This window comes from Rhinolophus sinicus, chromosome 17 (assembly GCF_057876585.1).
Source record: "Rhinolophus sinicus isolate RSI-liver-muscle chromosome 17, RSI-T2T, whole genome shotgun sequence".
Classification (NCBI taxonomy): domain Eukaryota; kingdom Metazoa; phylum Chordata; class Mammalia; order Chiroptera; family Rhinolophidae; genus Rhinolophus; species Rhinolophus sinicus.
In genome coordinates, this window is record NC_142517.1 from 210,683,358 (window position 1) to 210,704,128 (window position 20,771).

Below are 20,771 nucleotides of genomic sequence, written 5' to 3' on the forward strand. Positions count from 1 at the left end.
AACAAAGTAAATCCATTCCGGGGTTAAATCCGTAGGTTTGGGGTGGGGTGTTCTATATTTAAGCATCTTCCCGACCCCCCTCCATGCCTCCGTGTGGTAGAGTGGTGCTAAGATTTAGCAAGGAGCTGGGTGTCCCTTTGAACTTAACGGTTCTCCACTCACGAGTTCAGTGCCTTTACCCTTTCTTTCAGGACCTGTAGGGCTCCTGGTCTACAGGAAACCCTGCAACTCAGAGGCAGTGCTAAGAGTCCCTGCTAACCATGCGCAGGAAGGCTGCCGGCCAGTGAGCCCCGCTGGTGTTAACGTTCTTTCATAAAGTGAAGAACCAGTGTGTTCAGGAAGAGTCCCTTAGTATTTGCTCCTCAGATCTGCAACCTGAGAGCACCCCTTCTCCGCCTCCTCCATCCCCATGCAGTGACAGTACAGACACCACCCAGCCAAGGTAACAATGGACTCCTGAAACCTGGTCTCGGTGTGAGAAAAGGGCAAAGCCACCATACCTTCGGCCCAATGCTGCCGATGGGCCCCCGGTCGCCCCTTTCTCCGGAGCATTTGCAGGGCACCCCACAGCAAGTTTTCTCGGCAATGTTGTCCTGTGAACATGAAAAAACAAGTTCAAGTCTCAGTAAATGCCTAGGAAAAAAAGGCATAAATATGCTGTAAAGGTTAAAATCCGAAGTGTGTGGATTCCACAGTGAGAGACCAAAGTCACTAGATGTCATGTGGCATTCACTCACAGACTGGCTTGGTGGGCGTGGGAAGTCACAAATGGGACACTGAAGGGCAACCAAAGTAAGATCGATCGTATTCGCAATGCCACCTCAAGCTGGGCCTTACTTCTAGAAGCTTCCAACCCAGATATTCAAATTTCAAATGTTACGCATAACTTATGTAGTTTTAAGCTCCAAAGAGCAAAACCTAACAAGCAAATTGCAGAAGGGTCAGGGCAGAGGTGGTTCCAAAATGGAGGTCCATGTGCCCTTTCTCAGAACCATGTCAGGGTCACGGGCTACGGCACCAGCCTGCAAGAGGCCTGGGGAGCAGCTGCGGTGTGGGGTGCCTCTCAGCCGCAATCGCCACAACTCCGGTCACCAGGGCATCTCAGAGCCGTCACACCCCTGACTTTCCCTTCCCATCTCAGCCCTGACCTTACATGGGAAAGCACACACCCAAGATAGACTTCCTTCTGCTAAACTCATGGGGCCAAATGTGTTCTCTTGCCACGAACTTCCTAGAGTTTCCACTCTCTCCCACATCCCAGTCATCAACTAAGTTGACATCTTTTCAGCCATTTTTCAAAAGGCCTACTTCCAGCAGTGCTGGGAAGCAGCGAAAGGGAAGGAAGGGTCAAAGCCAGTTCACCCCACTGTCCACTGTCACCACCACCAGAGGGTCTCTGAGTTGACAACGCAGCCCCACATGTCCCCAAAGCCCCGCCCACTCCCAAACCTGCTGAGGCTGAACTTGTAGGGCTTAGGGAGCCCAGAGGGCACTTTCATTTGCTGCAAAGGAAACTAGACAAGAAGGCATTAGAAGCGCTTCTCTACCCAGAAATGGTCTTTCTTCCCTGGCATAGGCTTGTTTTCGCCCTGTGAGCTTTCTGAGGCTATTGACACTTCCTGAATGGGAATGGCCAATCTCAGTGTTTTGTCTTCTCAGCAATCTTAGGAATGAAAAGGTCCTCATTAAAGGGGGCAGAGGAAATGCCAAAGCGACAGCATCAGTGCGCCTGGGGCCCCAGTCTCCACCGTGCTGTCTTTCCAGCTCTTGAATATCTCCGTTTCTAGGCCTTACACGTGTTATGGCAGCAAGACAGGTCCCAAGTGCATTAAATGGGTTACATTACCCACCAGAGGCCCCTCTCCCATCGCCTGGCGATAACTGACTCCATTATATTGAGATGCCCAAAACTGTGGCATCTGAACTGGTTTGTGGGTGCAGACATCAAACCTCACCAGCTGCTCTACGAGTTCGTAATCCAGGTCCAGCAAGTTCAGTCCCAGCGGCCTGTTGTACGCAAATCCTCGCCCAAACTCCAACTGCGTGAGCTGCTCCATGTTGGCTACGCGTTCGAGGCCCACCAAGATCAGAGCTCGGACTCCTACAAGGAGAAGCACATTTCGTGACTCACCGAGGCCCTGGAGACACTCAACATCTTTTTCTGCTCTGACTTTTTAAAAAAAAAGAAAACTTCAGTACAAAACTTGGCCTTTAGCTGAAACATGTTCAATCAAACTTGTCAGCCACTCTGAAGGGTTGAAAGACTGGAACTTTGGACCCTCTGAGCAATTGTCTCAGATATGTCAGTAACTAAACTCGTTCCTATAAATACAGGAAGTGACACCATGAAGCATATTCATACATAAATTCTCAAACTCTGGTCCTATCAACATAACTCAGGTATGCTGCGGGAAGAACTGAAATATCCCTCCAAAATCAGGTAATAGCAATGTCATCTCCACTGCTCATGAAAAACAGGCGAATAAATCGCATGTTCTCATCACCAGTGAAGCTTCTGTAAATTCTTCTCAAACCTCTAGTGTTGGCATCCACTTTTTGGCAGTCATTGCTACCAAATTCCAAAGCAATGGACAACCAAATATTATAGCTGACAAAGGGCATTGGGGCATAGCCAGTCACCTTGAACTTGGAAGTGTGCTGCTGTTATTTACTTGATATTAAAGTGTATTTTTACTTAGCATTGTGGTATTTCTGAGCTGTGATAACCGTAAACTACAATACAGCAATATTTTTGCTTCAAAATTAACTCTTACTTTATGCGATGTAACTAGACGAATCAAACCTTCACGATCGTCTCCAAAAGCATCACGGGTACTAGGTGTCCTACCACCTGGTCAGTCTTTCTGACCTGGCAGGGCCTGTGGCAGGACATGGCCTACGTGAAACCCTGGATAGCCCCAAACCCCATAGCCCCAGAGGGGCAGCAGAGGGCAGGATGCTGGGTGGCCAGTGCAGACCCCAGAGGTGCTGGGTGACCAGTGCAGACCCCAGAGGTGCTGGGTGACCAGTGCAGACCCCAGAGGACCCCACCAGCAGAGTCTCTTCTCTCCAGCAGAGCAGTGTGCCTGCCTCCCCCAGGTCTACTTCTCATGCTTAGAAAGCCTCAGAACCTACCTTCCTCTCGGAGTGCCTCCGACGCCCTTTGTAGATCAGCCAAATCTCCATCTGCTCCATCAGTGAAATGAATGACCACCTGAAAGTAGACGATGAGTCAAACACCAGCCGAAACTAAAAAGAAACATCACAGGCTCTTGGAAGGGAGATGAGCCCATTTGAGCCCCTCATCTTGCAATTGAGGAAACTGAGGACCAGGCTGAGAAATAAACACCCCATGTCCACAGCTGCTCGATATTGTGCAACAAATGAGGCAGAAAATGAATGGGTTGGAGTCTGACATCAAAAGACACAGCAGCAAGGAAAGTAAAAGCAGTTTATCTCACGCTCCTATTTATGTGACATAGTTTCTGGAAGGTGTGTGTGTGTGTGTGTGTGTGAGAGAGGGTGAGTGTGTATGGTGTGTATGTGTGAGGGTGTGTGTGGTGTGTATGTATGAGGCGTGTGGTGTGTGAGTGCGTCTGTGCTATGTGCATGTGTGAGTGTGAGTGTGTGTCTGTGTCTGTGTGTTATGTGTATGTGTGAGGGTGACTGTGTATGGTGTGTGTATGTGTGAATGTGAATAAGTGTGAGGGTGTGTGTGGTGTGTGTGAGTGTTGAGTATGAGTGTGTGCTATGTGCATGTGTGAGTGTGAGTGTGTGTGTCTGTGTGTGTGTTATGGACTGAACTGTACCCCTCCAAAACTCATTTGTTGAACTCCTGCCCCCCAGAACCTCAGAATGTGACTGTAGTTGGTTGGCAATAGGGATTTTAAAGAGGTGATAATGGTTAAATGGGGTCATTTGGGGGGAGCCCTAATTCCACATGACTGGTGTCCTCATAAGAAGAGATCAGGACACAGACACACAGAGGGAAAAGTACATGGGGACAGAGGGAGAAGCACCGTCTACAAGCCAAGTTCAGAGGCTCCGAAGACGCCAACCCTGCTGACATTCTGACCTGGGAGCGCCAGCCTCCAGGACTGAGAACACACACTTCTGTGGTTTAAAGCAGCTCAGTCTGTATGGCAGCTCTAGTGAACTGCTGTGTGTGTGTGTGTGTGTGTGTGTGTGTGTGTGTGTGTGTGCGTGCGCTCACGTACGTGTGTGAGCATGGGTATGCACACACAATAAGCACGTATGGATGTACATACAGAGAGGAAGGGAGAAATGTGTAGCGAGAACAGAACTCTTTAACAGGCAGGACTATAAACATGAATTAATCACAAATTCCACTCATTCAAGCTGATTTCCAGGATTTTTTCGAGCTTAAGTAAAACAAGGACGATACGACATTTCAGGCTATTATGATGGGTTGAATAAAAGACGCTTACGCACGGCACTCCCAACCCCAGGAACAGGAGCAGCGTTTCCCAAGCCCCGAGCCGGTCCTCCCGACCAGCCCAAGCCCGGAAACTGCACCTGCAGCGGAGCTCGGGAGCCGCGCTCACCTTCACGCTGTCGGGAGAGGCCTGTCTGAACTTGTTCTGATAGACCTTCAGCGTGTCCGCCGTGAGCACGTAGGGGTGCTGGCTGCGCATGTTCCGGAACTTCTCCAACAGCTCGGGCTGGTACTCGGCGAAGTCAAAGGCCTCCACGGGGCCCGAGGGCGTGCTGGCCACCACGGACACCCGCACCGTGGGAGTCTGGCCACCCCCGCAGCTGAGTCGTTGCATCTGGCTGAGTCGATTCAAGATGGCATCCACCTTGGACTCGAGGCCCTTCTGAGCCACAAACACATTCTGAGTTCTTGAACCATCAAACCCCAGAATCACATCCAGGTTACAAGCTGGAAAGGGGGAAAGCAGGCAATGAGCTGTACATCAGGCAATGAGCCGAGATGAACGCAACGCACGAGCACGGCCCTGGGACCTGGACCCAGACGTCACCTCACAGGCAAAATGACGTTTTGTATGGATGAGCTCTGAGAAGCAGCTGGGTCTGCCTCTTTCACAGGGAACACGGGTGCTGACCATTAGGCCATTTTACTATGTTGTTTTATTTTTATTTTTCTCATAATATTAACCAATTTTGGCACGCTGCACAGTTGTTGAAGTGCTTCCCAAGTGTGTGCTTTAAATGCACTTGAGGACTCAAATACTCCGATCACATACAATTAATCTAATAAGCCTATGAACAGAAGCAGGGATCACTACTTCTGAATTATTTGGGAGATTAACGACTTGGGAGAAAAGGTAAGTCTTACAAAGGCACAAAAAAAAAGACAAGCTTCCACTCTTATCCTGGAAGGATATCCGAAAGCAGTGGCTAGGTGACCACCAAGGTCAGACCCACATGGACATAAGTAAATGCCTGAAGTTACCAAACACGGAAGGAATGCATAGGCTCATGCACATCAACAAGACAGGACTGGCAATATGCCCATGACGGGGACTTACCTCTGGAAACATCAGTCACACCCGGACATAAGGTTTCATGCATTGCACCATCCAGAGTTTCCAAAACTTGCTCTTTCAATTCCGACAGCTTCTGGACGTTCCCCACTCGGAACCCCGTCGCACTGTTGGACGCTATCTTCCCAACCTCCACGGAGTCCGTGTTCCCCAAGCCCACGGCGAACACTTTGACACCACTCTGGGTGAGTGCCAGGCTCGCCTCCTGGGCGTCTTCCATTGACTTTCCCCCCATGATCACAAACGCAATCTGAGGGACCCTCTGATCCAGGCGGCTGCCAGCCTCTGGCACAAAGTGATGCTGCTGCAGGTGCTCGAGCCCAACCTTGGTGTTTGCGTGTCTCCCCCCTTTGTAGACCACTTTGTTGATTGCGCTGATAATCTGCTGCTTGGTGGAAAACTCCTTCAGGAAGAATTCGTCAGTGGGGTCCGAGTTGTACTGGACCAGCCCGACTTGGATGGAAGCATCCTCTCCGTAAACTGTATCCACAATTTCGGACACAAAATGGAGCACTTCCTGGAAACTGTCCTTCTGGAAATTGATGGAACCATCCAACAGGAACACAATATCTGCTTTCCTTGTATCTGAAAATGACCAAAATGAAAATGAGGAGAAATTTGTTTTCCATGTCCAGAACGTTCATACACAAAATGTAAATTAAATCATTAAAATAAGACATTCCTGTAACTTATTCACAGTGAACACCTTAGCTCTATTCTGTGCCTCTATAGTTCTCAAATTCACAGCCCTCAAAACATTATGGTAAAAACAAAACGAGACATGATAAATCATTTAGACAAAAAGAAAAGGAAACATGAGAACTCAGGGAAAGTGGGTCCCCGTCGTCCCATGCAAAATGGCATTACACCACAGAGTCAACGCTCCAGGACCTCAGGTGTTTTAGAAAACACCTCTAAACACTTTCCTCTGGTCAAAAATAAAGGATGGTGTCTGCCAGGAGTCAGGGCAGATGTGCTGGAGGCAAAGCAAGGAAGGTCTGGGAAAAACAGATTGGAAAATGGGAAGTGGATCCCACATGCTTTTGGAGGGGTGCCTGCCAGCATGCTGAGAGCTTTTGCGGGACCCTCCTGAAAATGAATGGCATTTGGGGGTAATTTCCCAGTTATATCAAGAGGTCAAGACTGGCGTAGAGAAGGGTATGGATTGTACACCTCCAAAAATGCCGTCCTAGACTGAGAGCCATCGAGTTTGCTGTTATCCCTCAGTGGACCTTTATAAAAACTTTCAATGGGGCTAAAATTAACCTCATGGAAGCGCATGGATGCCTCATGGAAGAATCAATGACCACATGTTTCCTGGGATATTGTATCGATAAGTACTATCGATTGCTGTGCACAGACTTAATTTCAAGGCCCGATATGCAAGACACACCACCACAAGCCAGGATGGAGGAGTTAAAGAGCTTTGTTACAAAGCGAAAGTAAATAAGACAAGATAGAGATGAGGGGAATAGATCATCATAGCACTAACAAGCAAGGAGGCAATTCATCATGCCACCAGGGCCCAGTCTATTAGAGTCGCAGAAGCAGCACTGGCCCTTCATCAGTATGAGCGAAATACCTTGCAGCAGCAGAGGCGGCCCAGGGAACAACCGTACCTGCCTTTTTTCTTCTGGGTTTTAAGGACTTTACTAACAACAGCGGCAAGGAGCCAATAAGCATACGTGTCAGCAACACAAGGAACTGGTCCCGGATCTGGCTAGGAGCCGGGGCCAGTCCTGGGTACGAGATTAGATGTGCCGGAGCCTGCGAAGGCCATCCTGTACTTTCTTGGTCCTTGGAGGGCAGCCAGTCCCCCCAAGGCCAAGCACGTATCCAAGTCACTGTGAAAGTTTACACCCCAGATGTCCCCAGGCAGACTTTCATATGTTCTATCCCTTACAGATATGTTTCCTTCTACAATGTCAACTGAACTTTTTTTCTAATATTTATTTTTCTAATATTATCTGTAGTAACAACCAAGAGGAGAAAATTATTCAAATTAATGCTAATTACATTTTTCAATTGAAAAAAAATTGATATCACTCTCTTCAGTCATGGGTCCCAAGTTCATACCTGTCCGAGGTGGCAAAGGTGTGACCATTCCTGGAGGGGCAGGAGTGACCCTAGAGGGTCCAAATGCGTTCAAGATCCTGTCTTCTAGGTTGGGGATATCTCTGAACTCTCGCACCATGAAGACCAGTCTGGGGTCATTGGTGATGGTCTGCAACTCTGTTCTGTCGATGTTTCGGGTTCCAACCCCTAAACTCACAATCCCCGAGGAGCGTATCACCTGTGAAAACCTGGAAACGTCATCCTGGGATTTTCCACCCAGAAACAGAACCAGGTGTTGGGGCACACCATCTTCTATCCGGCTCCCAGCAGACTTGACAAAGAGATTTCTTGCCACAAATTCCAGAGCTTTGCCAGTGTTCAGCGGAGACCCTCCTCTGAACCTCAGGCGATGGATGGCGTCGAGCACGGAGGCCTGGGATTTATGGGTCTTCAGGTAGAATTCAGGAAAGGCATCGTTGCTGAACTGCACAACCCCAATTCTCACTTTATTGGGGCCAACACTGAGTCTTCGAACAATCTTCATGATAAAATCTCGAATATGTGCGATGTTATTAGCCCCCACGGCATCAGAGCTATCAATGAGGAAGACGATGTCTGCGGCATCACTCTCAACAGCTAGATACAAGGAAAACAGGAGAAAAACGCAGTACATGACTGGTGCTCAACTGGTTTTGTCTCTGCATTTGCTCCTGAACTTTGCATTGTGTTGCACCATAATATGAGTGTTAAAATTACAACCGGATGCACATGTGTTTATCTCTTGGGCTTTTTAAAATTGATTTTCAAAACTTGGGCCTTTTTCACCCAAACACCATCCACTTCTTGAATTATCTTAAGTTCTCCAAAACTTTCTGAGTCTACTTGATTTTAATTTTGGCTTTGTGGCCTGGGTTACAATTAATGTTAAAAATGAAAGCAGCATTTAGAAACTAATCCTGGAGACCGTAATCTACAGAACTGTGAACTGTTACTACCAGAAGGGACTGAGCTCATCCAAACTAGCATCTCTGTTGTACAGAAAGAGAGAGACAGCTGAGGCCAAAGGTCCTCTCCTTGCCCACAGCCACCGCTCAGCTACCAACCACCCAGAGAATGCCAACTGTCGCCCAAAGGGCCACTACATCTCCCCAGGTGTTTGACTCATAGTGTTTCTTTTTGCTCACATATCTCTAGCACTTATACAAAGTTTTTATTTTCACTATTACTTCTCCTATTTTCTTTACGTGGGTCCATTTTTTAACTATAAAATTAATCAAAAAGTCCTGAGAAAGATGAGCCATGTTTTCCTCTTAGTTAGAATTCTGGGTACTTCTTGGATGTCCTTTTTTTTTTTTTTAAATTAAATTTATTGAGGTGATGATGTAATACAGAATTGTACACCTGGATGTCCTTTTATGAAACTACTCAGAATATGTTGTCACCCAACAAATTCAGCCTGTCTTTTGCCTCATAAATCCCTGGGCTACTCAGAGTGATTTTGCTGTGCTGTGCTGATTATTCTGAACTTTGTATTGCATTGCAGGAAAAAAAAAAAAAGAAAACTAGCACAGCAAAAACTGAGCAAGTCAGGGAATTGAACCCTTTACACTGAGAAAGAAAAGTTTTCTCAGCCAAGCCTTGGGTTCTCCTATAGGACACAAAAGATTTCAGAGAATTTCAGCATCAGAGAAAACCACCCTGTGACCACGATGGATCAAGAAAAAAACGAGGTCATGCTGTAATCATGTGAACACTGACAAAAAAGAAGACAAAAATAACCAAACACTCCCTATCTTGGCTAATGGGAGTGACAACTGCTTTTTTTTACCAATTTTAGCTTTAGCCATAAGATTTAGTAAGACCCAATTATAGAATTGCTTCCATTTCCTGACAACACCTGATCCTGGGTGAAGTCCCATTTCCTTAAGCCTTCTCAGAATCACCTACCACAAGTCCAAATCCTATCAGAAGTCCTTTCTAACACCCTCTTACTGAGCTACCCCATGATTCACCCTCCTGTGCACCCTCCCTCATGCAACAAGCAATAGACGCAACTGGTTCAACCGTAGGTGTCCCCTGATTTCCATGTAACTCATCAAAAGTACCATGGATCTTTGAGCCTGTTATTTTTTTATATCAAAAATACTCATAGAACAACAGCAACAAAACACACTCCATCTTACGTGGAAGAGGATACTGGATGCTGGACAGGATCCGCTGTATCTGCTCTGAGGTCAGGGTCGTGATGGGGGTCAGCAGTTGCTGCTCCAGGTTAGGCAGCTCCCGGAAGGTGCTCACTGAGAACACGTACTCAGGGCTCAGGGAGATCTGAACCAGCTCCTCCTGGTCTGTGTGCCTTGCGATAGCCAATGGTGCCACGCCAGACTGCTTGAGCTCTACTGCCGAGTCGCCCACCTCGTCCCCAGATTTCCCAGACGAAATGAGGACCAGAAACTGAGGGACGCCCTCTTCGATCCGGCTCCCCTGTGGCCTCTTGAAGATGTTCCTCACCACGTACTCCAGGGCACGCCCAACGTTGATCTCCCTCCCACCCTTGGGCCGCAGACGCCTCACCGCATTCTGCACCTCATCCTTGCTGGAGTGAGCATTCAGCAGGAATTCCACAGTGGGGTCCTCACTGAACTGGACGACGGCCACCCGGGTCGTGTCAAAGTCCACGTCCAGGGAGTCCACCAGTCTCTCAATGAGGAGGCGGATGTACTGAAACTCAGGGCCAGCACTTTGGGACCCATCGATGAGAAAGACCACGTCCTTCTTGTTGCCGACACCTGCGAATCATACAGTATCATGGGTTTCACCTTCATGGGCACCCAGTTCTTAGCACCAACAAACCACCTCCTGGTTTGTCCTGAAATCGCCACCTGACAGACAAAGCATCCTTTCTTTTGACCATTAAAAATGCTCGTCCCAGGAGCGAATCCTGGCCTTTCAGTGATTATAAATCAGGGGGAAAGGAAGGAACCAGCAAAGTATAAGGAATAGTGACTCTGAGGGAGGCAGAGACTAGACACACAAGAGCCATGTCCAGACAAATTGGTGATAGTGTTTTGAAAGCAAAATGGCGACTGAGAATTGGCCACTGGAGGGGCCTTAACAAGAGCACTTTGTGTAGCATTGTGACAGTGACTGATAGATTGGGGTGGTTTGGAGCAGAGTTGTGGGGAGCACATATAACTTTTAAAGGAAGCTGAGGCGCTCCTAGATGGGGAAGATGGGCATCGACAGAGTGTTTGAGAGAGAAAGCAATGCATTTGTGTCATGAAGGGAATCATGCTTCCTATGCTCAGAGAAGAACTGATAGTGCAGGAGAGAGAAGAACTGCAGATGACACCTTTGAGTAGGGGACAAGGGATGATGCCCCAGGGGACAGAGATAGTTCACCTCCATCACAGGAGGGAAGCTGAGTATTGACACCAATGCCGGAGATACCGTGTGCTGCTACTTCTGGAAGTTCTTTTCCAACTTACTCCTGTTTCCTCAGTGACATGGGAATCCAGATTGCTATCTCAGAGCAAGCTGAAGGAGCAGAGCGGGTAAGAAGTGGGACAGGGAGAAGGGGGAGCTAGGGAATCATCACTCTGAAGAGTGGGACCGTGAATGGACTAGGAACCGTATTGTTGTAGAAACATACGCTTGTACTTAAAGAAGCTGCACATTCATTATGACAGTAGTTCCAAAGTGTGTTCCCCAGGACACTGGTAGTTCCAAACGTATCATGAAAAGGCCGTTACAGTCAAAGAAGCTTTGGAAATGTTGCATTCCCTTACTGTATTGGACATACACAAAACACATCAATGACGGGGCGGGGGAGAACCTCTCACTTAGTTTATCTCACTGTTTCCCAAGTTTATTTGATGATGAGCATTTAGACCATTCCCGGGACACCTGTGAGACATGCTGCATGCTGTCCGGGACACCAGCCAGAAGCTGACACCCCTCAGCTGTGCCACGTCAGTCACCCTGGCCCTCCTCACCCACCCACTAGCACCGCATCCTGCAGCTGACTTTTCGCTCACTTGCTTTTGCTCCTCTCTTCCTCTTTCCCCCTCTCTGTGCCCTGAGGCTGCACATGATATTTTGTAGGATGTGAGCTACAAAGAACAAGACGCAGCTGCTTCGTTACCACTGCAACCCTCCCCACCTGGGTGCCCAGGGAGGGCAGGCTCCTGGTGCGTATTTTTGGAAGGGATGAATATACCTCAGCCCCCTTCCTTCTCAGAAGCCAGCCTCCCACCACTTTCCAGTTCACTGTGACCAGGCCTGGAAAAGGGGAACAGGAAAGAGGATATAGACTGAAATATGCTCATAGAGCCACAGGGCCTCCCTGACACTTAAGACCAAGCAAACTCAGAAGCAATCTTCACACTTTGGCTCTGGAAATACCAATATTTTGGAGACTATGCTCCAGCTTGACAGAGCACCTGTGGTCAAACTCCCTCCCTGCTCATGGAAGGTTGCGGCAGCTTAGAACCAACGGTACTGAACTGGTGGTCTCCATCAGGTGGCCCACCCTTCAGAGAGCTATATGGAAGGCTTAATTCAGAGTTAAGGGGTCTACACTATAAGCCACACATAGTTCCCTCTTTCAGACTTTAATTTGGCCAAAAACATGAATCTTAGCATCTCCCCAAGCCTCTGTCATTTCTGGCACCCAAACCAAACACACATGGTTCCTAATTCTTCGTGTAATTCTGGTTTTCACTCTATATGGCAGAGGAAACAAAACTGAGAACACTTTGTAGCCCACAGTCCAAACAAGGAGCCCCAGATGTTCCAAGAAACAATGACCCAAAGAGTCCCCTCCTTACCTGGGCTCAGTAGAGTGTGCAGGACTGACCGCAACCTGCTCACCTCGTCCCGGCTGAGCTGGGTCACTCTCTGGGAGATGTCCTGTTGGATGTCCCCCAGCTGCCTGAAGGTGGGGACGGCCACCGCAAAGTCTGGCATAAAGGAGATGGTCTGCATCTCCGTGGCGTCGGCGCTGCCAATGCCGATGCCAATGGGCACCGCCCCGCCCTGCTTCAGGTTCACCGCGGGGCCCCTCACATCATCCCCAGACCTGGCGGCCGTGAGGACAATCAGGAGCTGGGGGACGCCGTCGTCTATCCTGCTTCCGGCAGTCTTAGTCAGGACATTCCTCAGGACAAAGTCCAGGGCGGCCCCGGTGTTGGGGGTCGGCCCCTTCAGCAGGGTCAGCCTGTGGATGGCAGTGATCACGCTCTGCTGGTCCATGTACGAATTCAGGTAGAACTCGGGCCTGGTCCGGTCACTGTACTGTACCAGGGCCACACGGACCCGGTCTGGGCCCACGTCCAGGCTCTCCACCACTCTCTGGACAAACTCTTTCAACAGAGGGAAGCCGTTCTTGACACCATCAGAGCCATCCAGCAGAAAAACCACGTCCTTTTCACCTGAAACTGGGAGGAAGACAGCCTGGATGACTCACATGGCCGGAAGAGGGACAATTTCCTACCGACGCGGGGAGCTGAACAAAGACCCCACAAAGACATCCAGTTCAGAATCCCCAGAACCTGACTCTAGCAGTGTCCTTATAAGAAGGAGACAAGAGGATCAGAGTTAGAGGAAGAAGATATGAGATACGAGGATGGAAACAGAGGTCAGGGAAGAGAGAAGATACAATATGGAGGAAGGGGCCACGAGCCAAGGAATGCAGGCAGCACCTAGAAGCTGAAAAAGGCGAGGACACATGTAATCCACTAGAACCTCCGGAAGGAATGCAATCTTACCGACACCTTGAGTTTAGCCCAGTGAAAATGGTTTTGGATTTCTGACCTCTAACAACGTAAGAATTCATGGTGTTTTGAGCCACTCAGCTTGTGGTACTTTGTTACAGCAGCCATAGGAAACGAATACACCAATATATAGAGAATACACCCTTTTATTGTAGAAGTTTTCAATGCTGGAACAGTATTATTAACTTTCAAAGGTGCACTCAAGAAACAACATTGAGGACCAGAGACAGAAGGATGGCAGAGCCTTCATAATTCTTAGCATTTCATTGATGGGAGGTTTCAAATGATTTTCTACAAGTCACAGTGGATCAATGGGGAAAAATGTAACCCAGATGTCCAGGTTACCAACAGTGTAGGGGCCCAAGAGTCAATAAAGAAACTCTAGATTCTCAGTTTTTTAATCAAAGGGATTATACATGAAACCGATGACTCTTTTCACCGCATTTTTATCAGCAAATGGAAAGTGGTTAAACACAGAGTCATGGTAATGCAAATGGGCAGCTGGAAATTTCCATGCAGTGTTTACAGTGGGAATGTGTCTGCCTCTCATCACGCTTTCTTCTTGGTGAATGCAGTGAAGGATACACAGTGTTACCCCCTTAAAACAAGACACTGGGGGGCTATGAAGAGGAAACTGTTTTAGCTACAATGTAACCAAGTCATATGGCTTTTCTTATGCATAAAGCAAAACTCATGTTTCTTAAAAGGATTTTTAACCACTAACGAGTCTACATCTTTATAATGTATCTGATTATAAAATACTCTAATGTCCTTAAGAATAATCGCCCTGGTTCTCCTGTTTTGCCCTACAGAGCAGTTAGAGAGTCAGAGTCGTGAAACAAAAATCATGCATAGATCCTTGATCCTACAGAAACCACCTATTAATTTTCCATCTCCTCTGGAAACCCAAGGAAGGCTTCAATCTGAGGACCTGGGCCCAGCAGCCTACCACCAACTCATGCACTGGAGAACTGGATTGTGGGAGCAACCGGAATTTCTATGCCATACCTGGTGCCGACACCCCATTTTTCACCAGGTTTACGAACTTCACAGTCTCTGGTTGGAGGTCTCCAATCTTAGGAAGTGACTCCGCAGTGAGGATAAAGGCAGGGGACGGCACGATCTGCTCTAACTCGGCACGGTCTGCGTTCCTGGCCTGTAAGACTAAAGGCACTACAGATGTCTCTTTCAGGTGGAGTGCTGGCACGTCCACACGATCGGAAGACTTCCCCGCCACCAGCAGCACCAGCAACTGAGGCACCCCTTCCGCAATCCGGCTTCCGGCAGACTCCACAAAAATGTGTCTCTGTGCGTAGTCCAGGGCGTAGCCCAGTTTGAGGACTTTGCCAGTTTTGAGTTTCATCTTCTTCACGATGCTCAGGAGTTCAGGCTTATTCTGGTGCTGATCAAAACTGGACTCCACCCTCACATCATTGCTGTACTGAGCCACGGCGACTCGGGTCCCGTCTGGCTTCACATCAAGCTCGTCAATAACCTTGTGGAGAAAGTCACGGACAGCAGTGAACTGGCCCAGGAGGTTGGCTGAGCCGTCAAAGAGGAAGAGAATGTCTCGCTTGCTTTCTACAAAAAAAAAAAAAAAAAAAACACGTTAGGACGCAATGGGGGCAAGAATAGAACAGGCACCAAACTGCCGCCAGCCCAGCACCACCAGCATTCGGTAAAGGGAGTTCATGCAATTCATCTGATGATCACTGTACCAGCAAGGGAAGACAAACCCACGCGGATTGTCATTCAAATGTCCGTTTCAAAGCAGTGCTTATTTGCGAAGCACTAGAACAGCTAGAGGGGCCCACCCATCACGCCTCTTCAACAAAGCAAGAGTGAAAAGCCCAGAGGGTTCCATTCTTGCACCAGGTGGCAATCACTCTAGGAAAACAGACAGTGTTTTCAAATTATCATAAACTAAACTACTGAACATGTGGTCTTTGTTGTCCTTTTGCTTAAAAATTGACCTGTCTCGAGTGACAAAGGCTAATATGGGTTAATCACCCACAGATAACTGAGTTGACGTATATCTGCTCTAACTGGATTCTCTTTTCATTATGTTTGAGGTGATGGATTAGGCCCCAGAAGAGTACCCATCACCACTTGCAGGTCAGGCTCTCGTTCGGTGCCTTCTAATCTGCTGTAGTTAGACAACAGAAAAAGGATGACAGCCATGGAGGACTACCACGTGTCACGTGAACATGATTTTCAGGTCAAACACTTCTTAGGATTACTTTGCTTAGCTTTCAGTTGTGTCAGTCTTGCCTCCCATCTGTGATGACAGCAAGCTGGTAGATTGAATGCGTGCACATCTAACCACCATATTAATCTGCAGTAATCATTCTAATCCAGACTTCCTCTGGAAATCATTTTACCATCACATAAAGATACAGTCTTTGTTGGGTATGTAACAAATAATTTTGTAGATACAGCAGATTTTGAACATAAAAAATATCATATGATGGAAATAACGGCAATTTTTAAATGATCCTAATACATACTCATGCATGAAAGGGAACCCATCTCCCTCTCACTCTCTCACTTCCACCTGGGGTTGCACACCAGAATCTTCACAGGCATTGGGGCAAAAAAAAAAAAAAAAAGAGAGAGAGAGAGAGAGAAAAGCATTTTCTGAATAAAGGGAGGGACAGGACGCAAGCAACGTAAGCTGGATTTTCTCCACTTGCTTTCTTTTACAAACACTCTTTAGAGAAGGAATCTGAACTTGCTGGTACAGTGACTCAAACCCCCTTCAAAATACGTCAACCACAGGGAGCCAATCGTCTGTCTATGGTCCACCACGCCCTGGAGCTCAGATCCGGCCACCTGCCGGCCAGCGAGGAGCCAGTGGAAAGAGCCCCGCGCGGGCGCAGGCGCAGGCAGGTGGGGGAGCGTTACCTGGCTGGGCGAGCGGCACTTCCTCCACACCTCCACTAACATATGTGGTTAAGGGCTGAATCAGCTGCTGAGGCAAAGCCGACAGGGAGCTGAAATCATCCATGAGGTACACCAGGCTCGGGTTAAAAGCAATGTGCTCGAGCTCGGCCTTATCCGCCTGGTTGGTGCCTACACAAAAAGTCAGGACGCCCTCGCGGGCCAGGGCGTTGGCCGCCTCCAAATAGGAGTCCTCAGACTGCCCGGCCGTGAGCAGGAGCAGCAGCTGCGGGACGCGGTCACGGGTCCTGCTGCCGCCAGCTTCGGTGAAGTGGTGCGCGTGCACATAGCTTAGGGCAGAGCCAGTGTTCAGGCCTGACCCCCCCTGCAGCCGCAGCTGCCTCAGGTGCGCAAGCACGTCTGACTTGGTGTGGTATGTGTTTAGGGAGAACTCCGTCACCGGAGTGTCACTAAATTGCACTACACCAACACGGATACTGTCACTTCCAACATCAAGGCTGTTAACTACGTTCATTACAAAGTCCCGCACATAAGGGAAATTGGTCTTTCCAACGTTGAACGATCCATCCAAAAGAAAGATGATGTCCCTTTTGTTTACGTGAACTGCAGTGAAGCACAGAAAACAAGGTGAGACATACACACCCGCTGAGGGTGTCGTCATGTGTGCCTGTAACACGTGCACACATGCCAACACGCAGGACACAGAGCAGGACATCAGTGAGCAAAGCGCGTCCATCTCGCAAAATATGGCAGAAGGCTGCATATTTCCCTCCAGTGGTGGCTGGTGCTTGCGAGGCACACCGATAGCTCACACAGACACAGTGCCAAAGCTACAATGTTTGCAACCAGCAAAAATGATAGGAATCCTTGCAGCAGAAGGTCCTTTCCTGGAAATTACTTCTACAAGAGTGCCATGCCCTCTGCCTCGCTTGTGTCTATGACCTCGGTCACAGCCGGCTTTATATGCATGATCCTGTGTCCTCTGGAGTTCACCTCTACACGTTTACAGAGAGAGTTTCACTTACAGACACATTAGAAGTGTTAGTCCAAGTTAACCTGAGAACATGACTTCCTTACGGCTAAAACAAATTAACAAAATTCGGCTGTTCTCATCTTGAGGTATTCCTAGAACCACCCATTTGTCATTCTCTGCTGTCCCCTGTCCTGAGGGGGCAACTCAGCATTGCCCGGCAATGATCCAACAGGGTACCCATGGGAATTGCTCAAGAATGAGATCACGGGATCATGGAAACACAGTACAACACCAAGAGTCGACTTGCTATGGTTGGCTGAGGTCGTGCACATGAAGAATCAAAAGTATCATTCTCAGATTAGAGCATTTTCCTCAACACATTTAGTATGTGCCTTTAGAAACAATTATCCCCCATTTCTTCCCAGGTGCCCACTAAAATGTAAAACCTAACAAGGAATTGTATCCTGTGTTCAATCACATTGAACTTTGGCGATCCAAGTGTGGATTAGAAGCTTTAAGGAAACAAGAGAGGGGGTGGGGGGGAGCATGCGTTCATGCAACATGGGTCATGCACCAAACAGTCTTCCACTGGTAACGTTTGTGAGGCAGAAAAGCCTGCTTCCTTCATATTCATCTTCATTAAGGATAGCAAGCTGTGCCCGTTCAAGTCATAAGCTCATAGACCGTTGCAATATTTTTAAAAATAACTTTCCACTGATAATCATATTACATGAGAGATCTGAAGAACCACTGTTTTTCTCTTCACACCCATCTATTCGCTATGCTTTCCCACTGAAGGACACCCTTAGAGAGGACAGGGGTTAACGTTCTATGCTGGTCAGGCTTGGACCATTTGGAAGGGATGGCCAGCGCGGGAGAGGAAGAGCCGGGCTACATCTAGGTGGGGGTGGGAAGGCTGGGCAGCCGTCGTCAGTGGAAACAGAACACAGGGACCTGAAGAGGGGGAAGAACTGCGAAGTGAGTAACCTCCTCAGCCAGAAGCTTCCAAGACAGGTGGCTCCTGGTCCCATAGTTTAACGCATACAGTTCTTAATGTATGACATTTGAAGTCGTACAATTCTTGTATGACCTTAAGACATACAGCTGTACCAAATGGCATTTGAAGTCATACAATTCCCAGCTCGGGCGAAATGGAAAGCTGAAATAAATCCCATTTGTTGCTGTCGCTTCCATCATTTAAGAGCTGTCCCCTCACTGAACACAAAGAAAACTTCCTTTTGTTTCTTTCTTTTTTTTCTCAAAGGCTCTGCCTAGAGACCACCCTACTGCGTGCCTGACGCCCTTCCCACCTTACCTTCAGTGGTTCCAGAGAGGGTCTTGAGAGGCCCCAGCAAGCTGGGCAGCATACCCTGCAAAGGGAGGGCTAGGAACTCGGCTGGGGTGAACACCAGGGACGAGTCAAACGCCATCTCTTCCAGCTCAGCCTGGTCGGCAGCCTTGCTCCCAACGGCAAAGCACACGATGCCACTTTTCTTCAGCTCCTGCGCTGGCTGGCTGATGTCGTCCAGGGACTTACCGCCTGTAATCAGCACCAAGAGCTTGGGAACCCCCTCAGCGGCCCGGTAGCCGGCCGCACTGGTGAACAGGTTGTTCTGAACATAGTCCAAAGCGGAGCCCGTGTACAGGGCTGAGCCCCCCATGGCCTTCATTTTCCGCACGGCGGAAATGACTTCCTTCTTGCTGGGATGGCTGTTGAAATTAAACTCTGGCCTCACAGTGTCTGCATACTGAGCCACTGACACTTGGATAAGATCCGGGCCGATTTCCAGCTTCTGGACGACTTTGATAATGAAGTCACGGATGGCAGAGAAGTTGGGCGTTCCCAGTGCCGATGAGCCATCCACCAGGAAAACTATGTCCCTCTTGTTGACTTCAATGACTGTAGGTAGCAACATGGTGAGGTGAGAACAACAGTCTTACCAGTCACATGCAACTACGACTCTACACAGCTAACTCCTCTCAAAGAATGTTCTCATCTGCTGGGACTAAAGGGAAGTCAGGGGAGCCCCTGGGGAGTTTGTCATAACACACACACGCACGGGATACAGCTGCATCCTTCCCTACGGGACGGCAGGCTGGGCTCCCATTCACCACCACCCACCTCCCGCCTTCAGTACTTTTTACAAAAATTGTTGCACAAAAACAAATTTACTTTTAGTAGCCTGCAGTTTAGCATGCTGTCACTTAAAAAATCAGGAAGCTCTTTTCTGCCATAAATCTATAGCTCGGGTTTCAGAGCCCAGAATGACGCCATCGCTCAGATGATGAAAGAAGCAATCCGTGTCTGCTCAGTGGCCCGCTTGTGTCACAAACTTGACTTCATAAACACCTACTGCCAAGTGCAAAGGCTGAAAGATCATAAACATCCCGATTGCTTCCGTTCTATTCTCCATGCCTTGATTGTTCAGGCAGCAAAAAACATTACTTGGCATCATGAAACGTATAGAGCCCTGTGTTGTGAAGGTTCTAAGCTGTGTGGTAAGACTGTGATAAAGACAAATGAGGAAGCAAAAACACCTCGACAAAATCTCTGCCTGGAGGTGACTGAACTTATCCCCCTGCTGTGTCCACGCCTCGGCAGGCCGCCTGGGTCAGGGGAATGAAACAGGTCAGCCCACAACACCCAATCCAGAAACCTGGCAGGGCTTCCAAGACTCACAAGACCATACATGGGGCAGGAGGGTTTGCAGTTTATTAGGTAATGGTCTGGACGTGAGGGGCCGCCATCCTTCCACATGGTCAGTGGATTATATGCAACACTTTAATTCACTTGATATTTAACTATATTGACGCCGATTGGTCCAAACCTTCCTCTGTAGAAGGAATCACGTAAATGCACACATAGACACAGAGCACCCAGGGACAGGCACGTGGGGATCGTCGCTTTGGCATTAAGCTGTGGTGTAGACAATGCATGTCAAGTTCTCAACTCTTGTGGAGACCTACAGACAGGCCTACATCACCCCACACAGGGATCTCAGCTCCCAGCTCACTGAGGTACTGGAAGCCACTGAGGAGGGGCGCTGGCTCCCACAGCCTCCCTGCGTCGGCCATGTCCACGCCCCCGTCTCTCCACACCGGGACCCTGATGACCTCCACGTGGACACAGCAGTGGGTGCTCTTTGTCTTCATCCTACGCAGCTTATCAGCAGTTCAGGGCCCTGGGGACCTCTCCCCCCATCACTGACTGCCCCTCCCAGCTCCTTTCCAGGCCTTTCCTTTCCTCACCCAGCTCCACAAGCACAGCTCCTGGAGCCCGGTCCCCGGGGCCTGTCTCTCCCATCCACACCCCAGGTCTCCTCTCTCGTCCATGTCACTACCCACTGCTCATGCTCACCTAAACTTGACGTGCCCACAATAAAGCTGCAGACACTCGCTCCCGAAATGAGCTGCCTCTCCAGTCTTCCATGTGCCAAGCGAGCCCCAGCCCCCTGCCTCCGACAGTTCTGAGGGAGCCAGGCTCCTCCGTGCTGCAAGCCACGCACCTGGAACGCTGCCCCTCTGCTCTCCGTCTGCTCA

General features: G+C 48.8%; 1 protein-coding gene across 5 annotated transcripts in view; it reads right to left on the reverse strand.

The window, feature by feature from the left end:
• COL6A3 (collagen type VI alpha 3 chain) overlaps positions 1-20,771 on the reverse strand; it is an 80,276-nt gene that overhangs the window by 35,919 nt on the left and 23,586 nt on the right. For 3 of the 5 annotated variants that reach the window (XM_019740939.3, XM_074315604.2, XM_074315608.2), the window contains 11 exons: positions 18,547-19,131; positions 16,262-16,861; positions 14,366-14,938; positions 12,413-13,021; positions 9,767-10,372; positions 7,605-8,219; positions 5,514-6,113; positions 4,566-4,903; positions 3,136-3,214; positions 1,956-2,101; positions 501-593 (listed from right to left, as the gene is read on the reverse strand). In XM_019740939.3, coding sequence (XP_019596498.3) covers positions 501-593; positions 1,956-2,101; positions 3,136-3,214; positions 4,566-4,903; positions 5,514-6,113; positions 7,605-8,219; positions 9,767-10,372; positions 12,413-13,021; positions 14,366-14,938; positions 16,262-16,861; positions 18,547-19,131 — 4,844 coding nt within the window. The remainder of the gene's footprint in view (positions 1-500; positions 594-1,955; positions 2,102-3,135; positions 3,215-4,565; positions 4,904-5,513; positions 6,114-7,604; positions 8,220-9,766; positions 10,373-12,412; positions 13,022-14,365; positions 14,939-16,261; positions 16,862-18,546; positions 19,132-20,771) is intronic. The other 2 variants (XM_074315601.2, XM_074315610.2) reach the window with 1 other exon arrangement.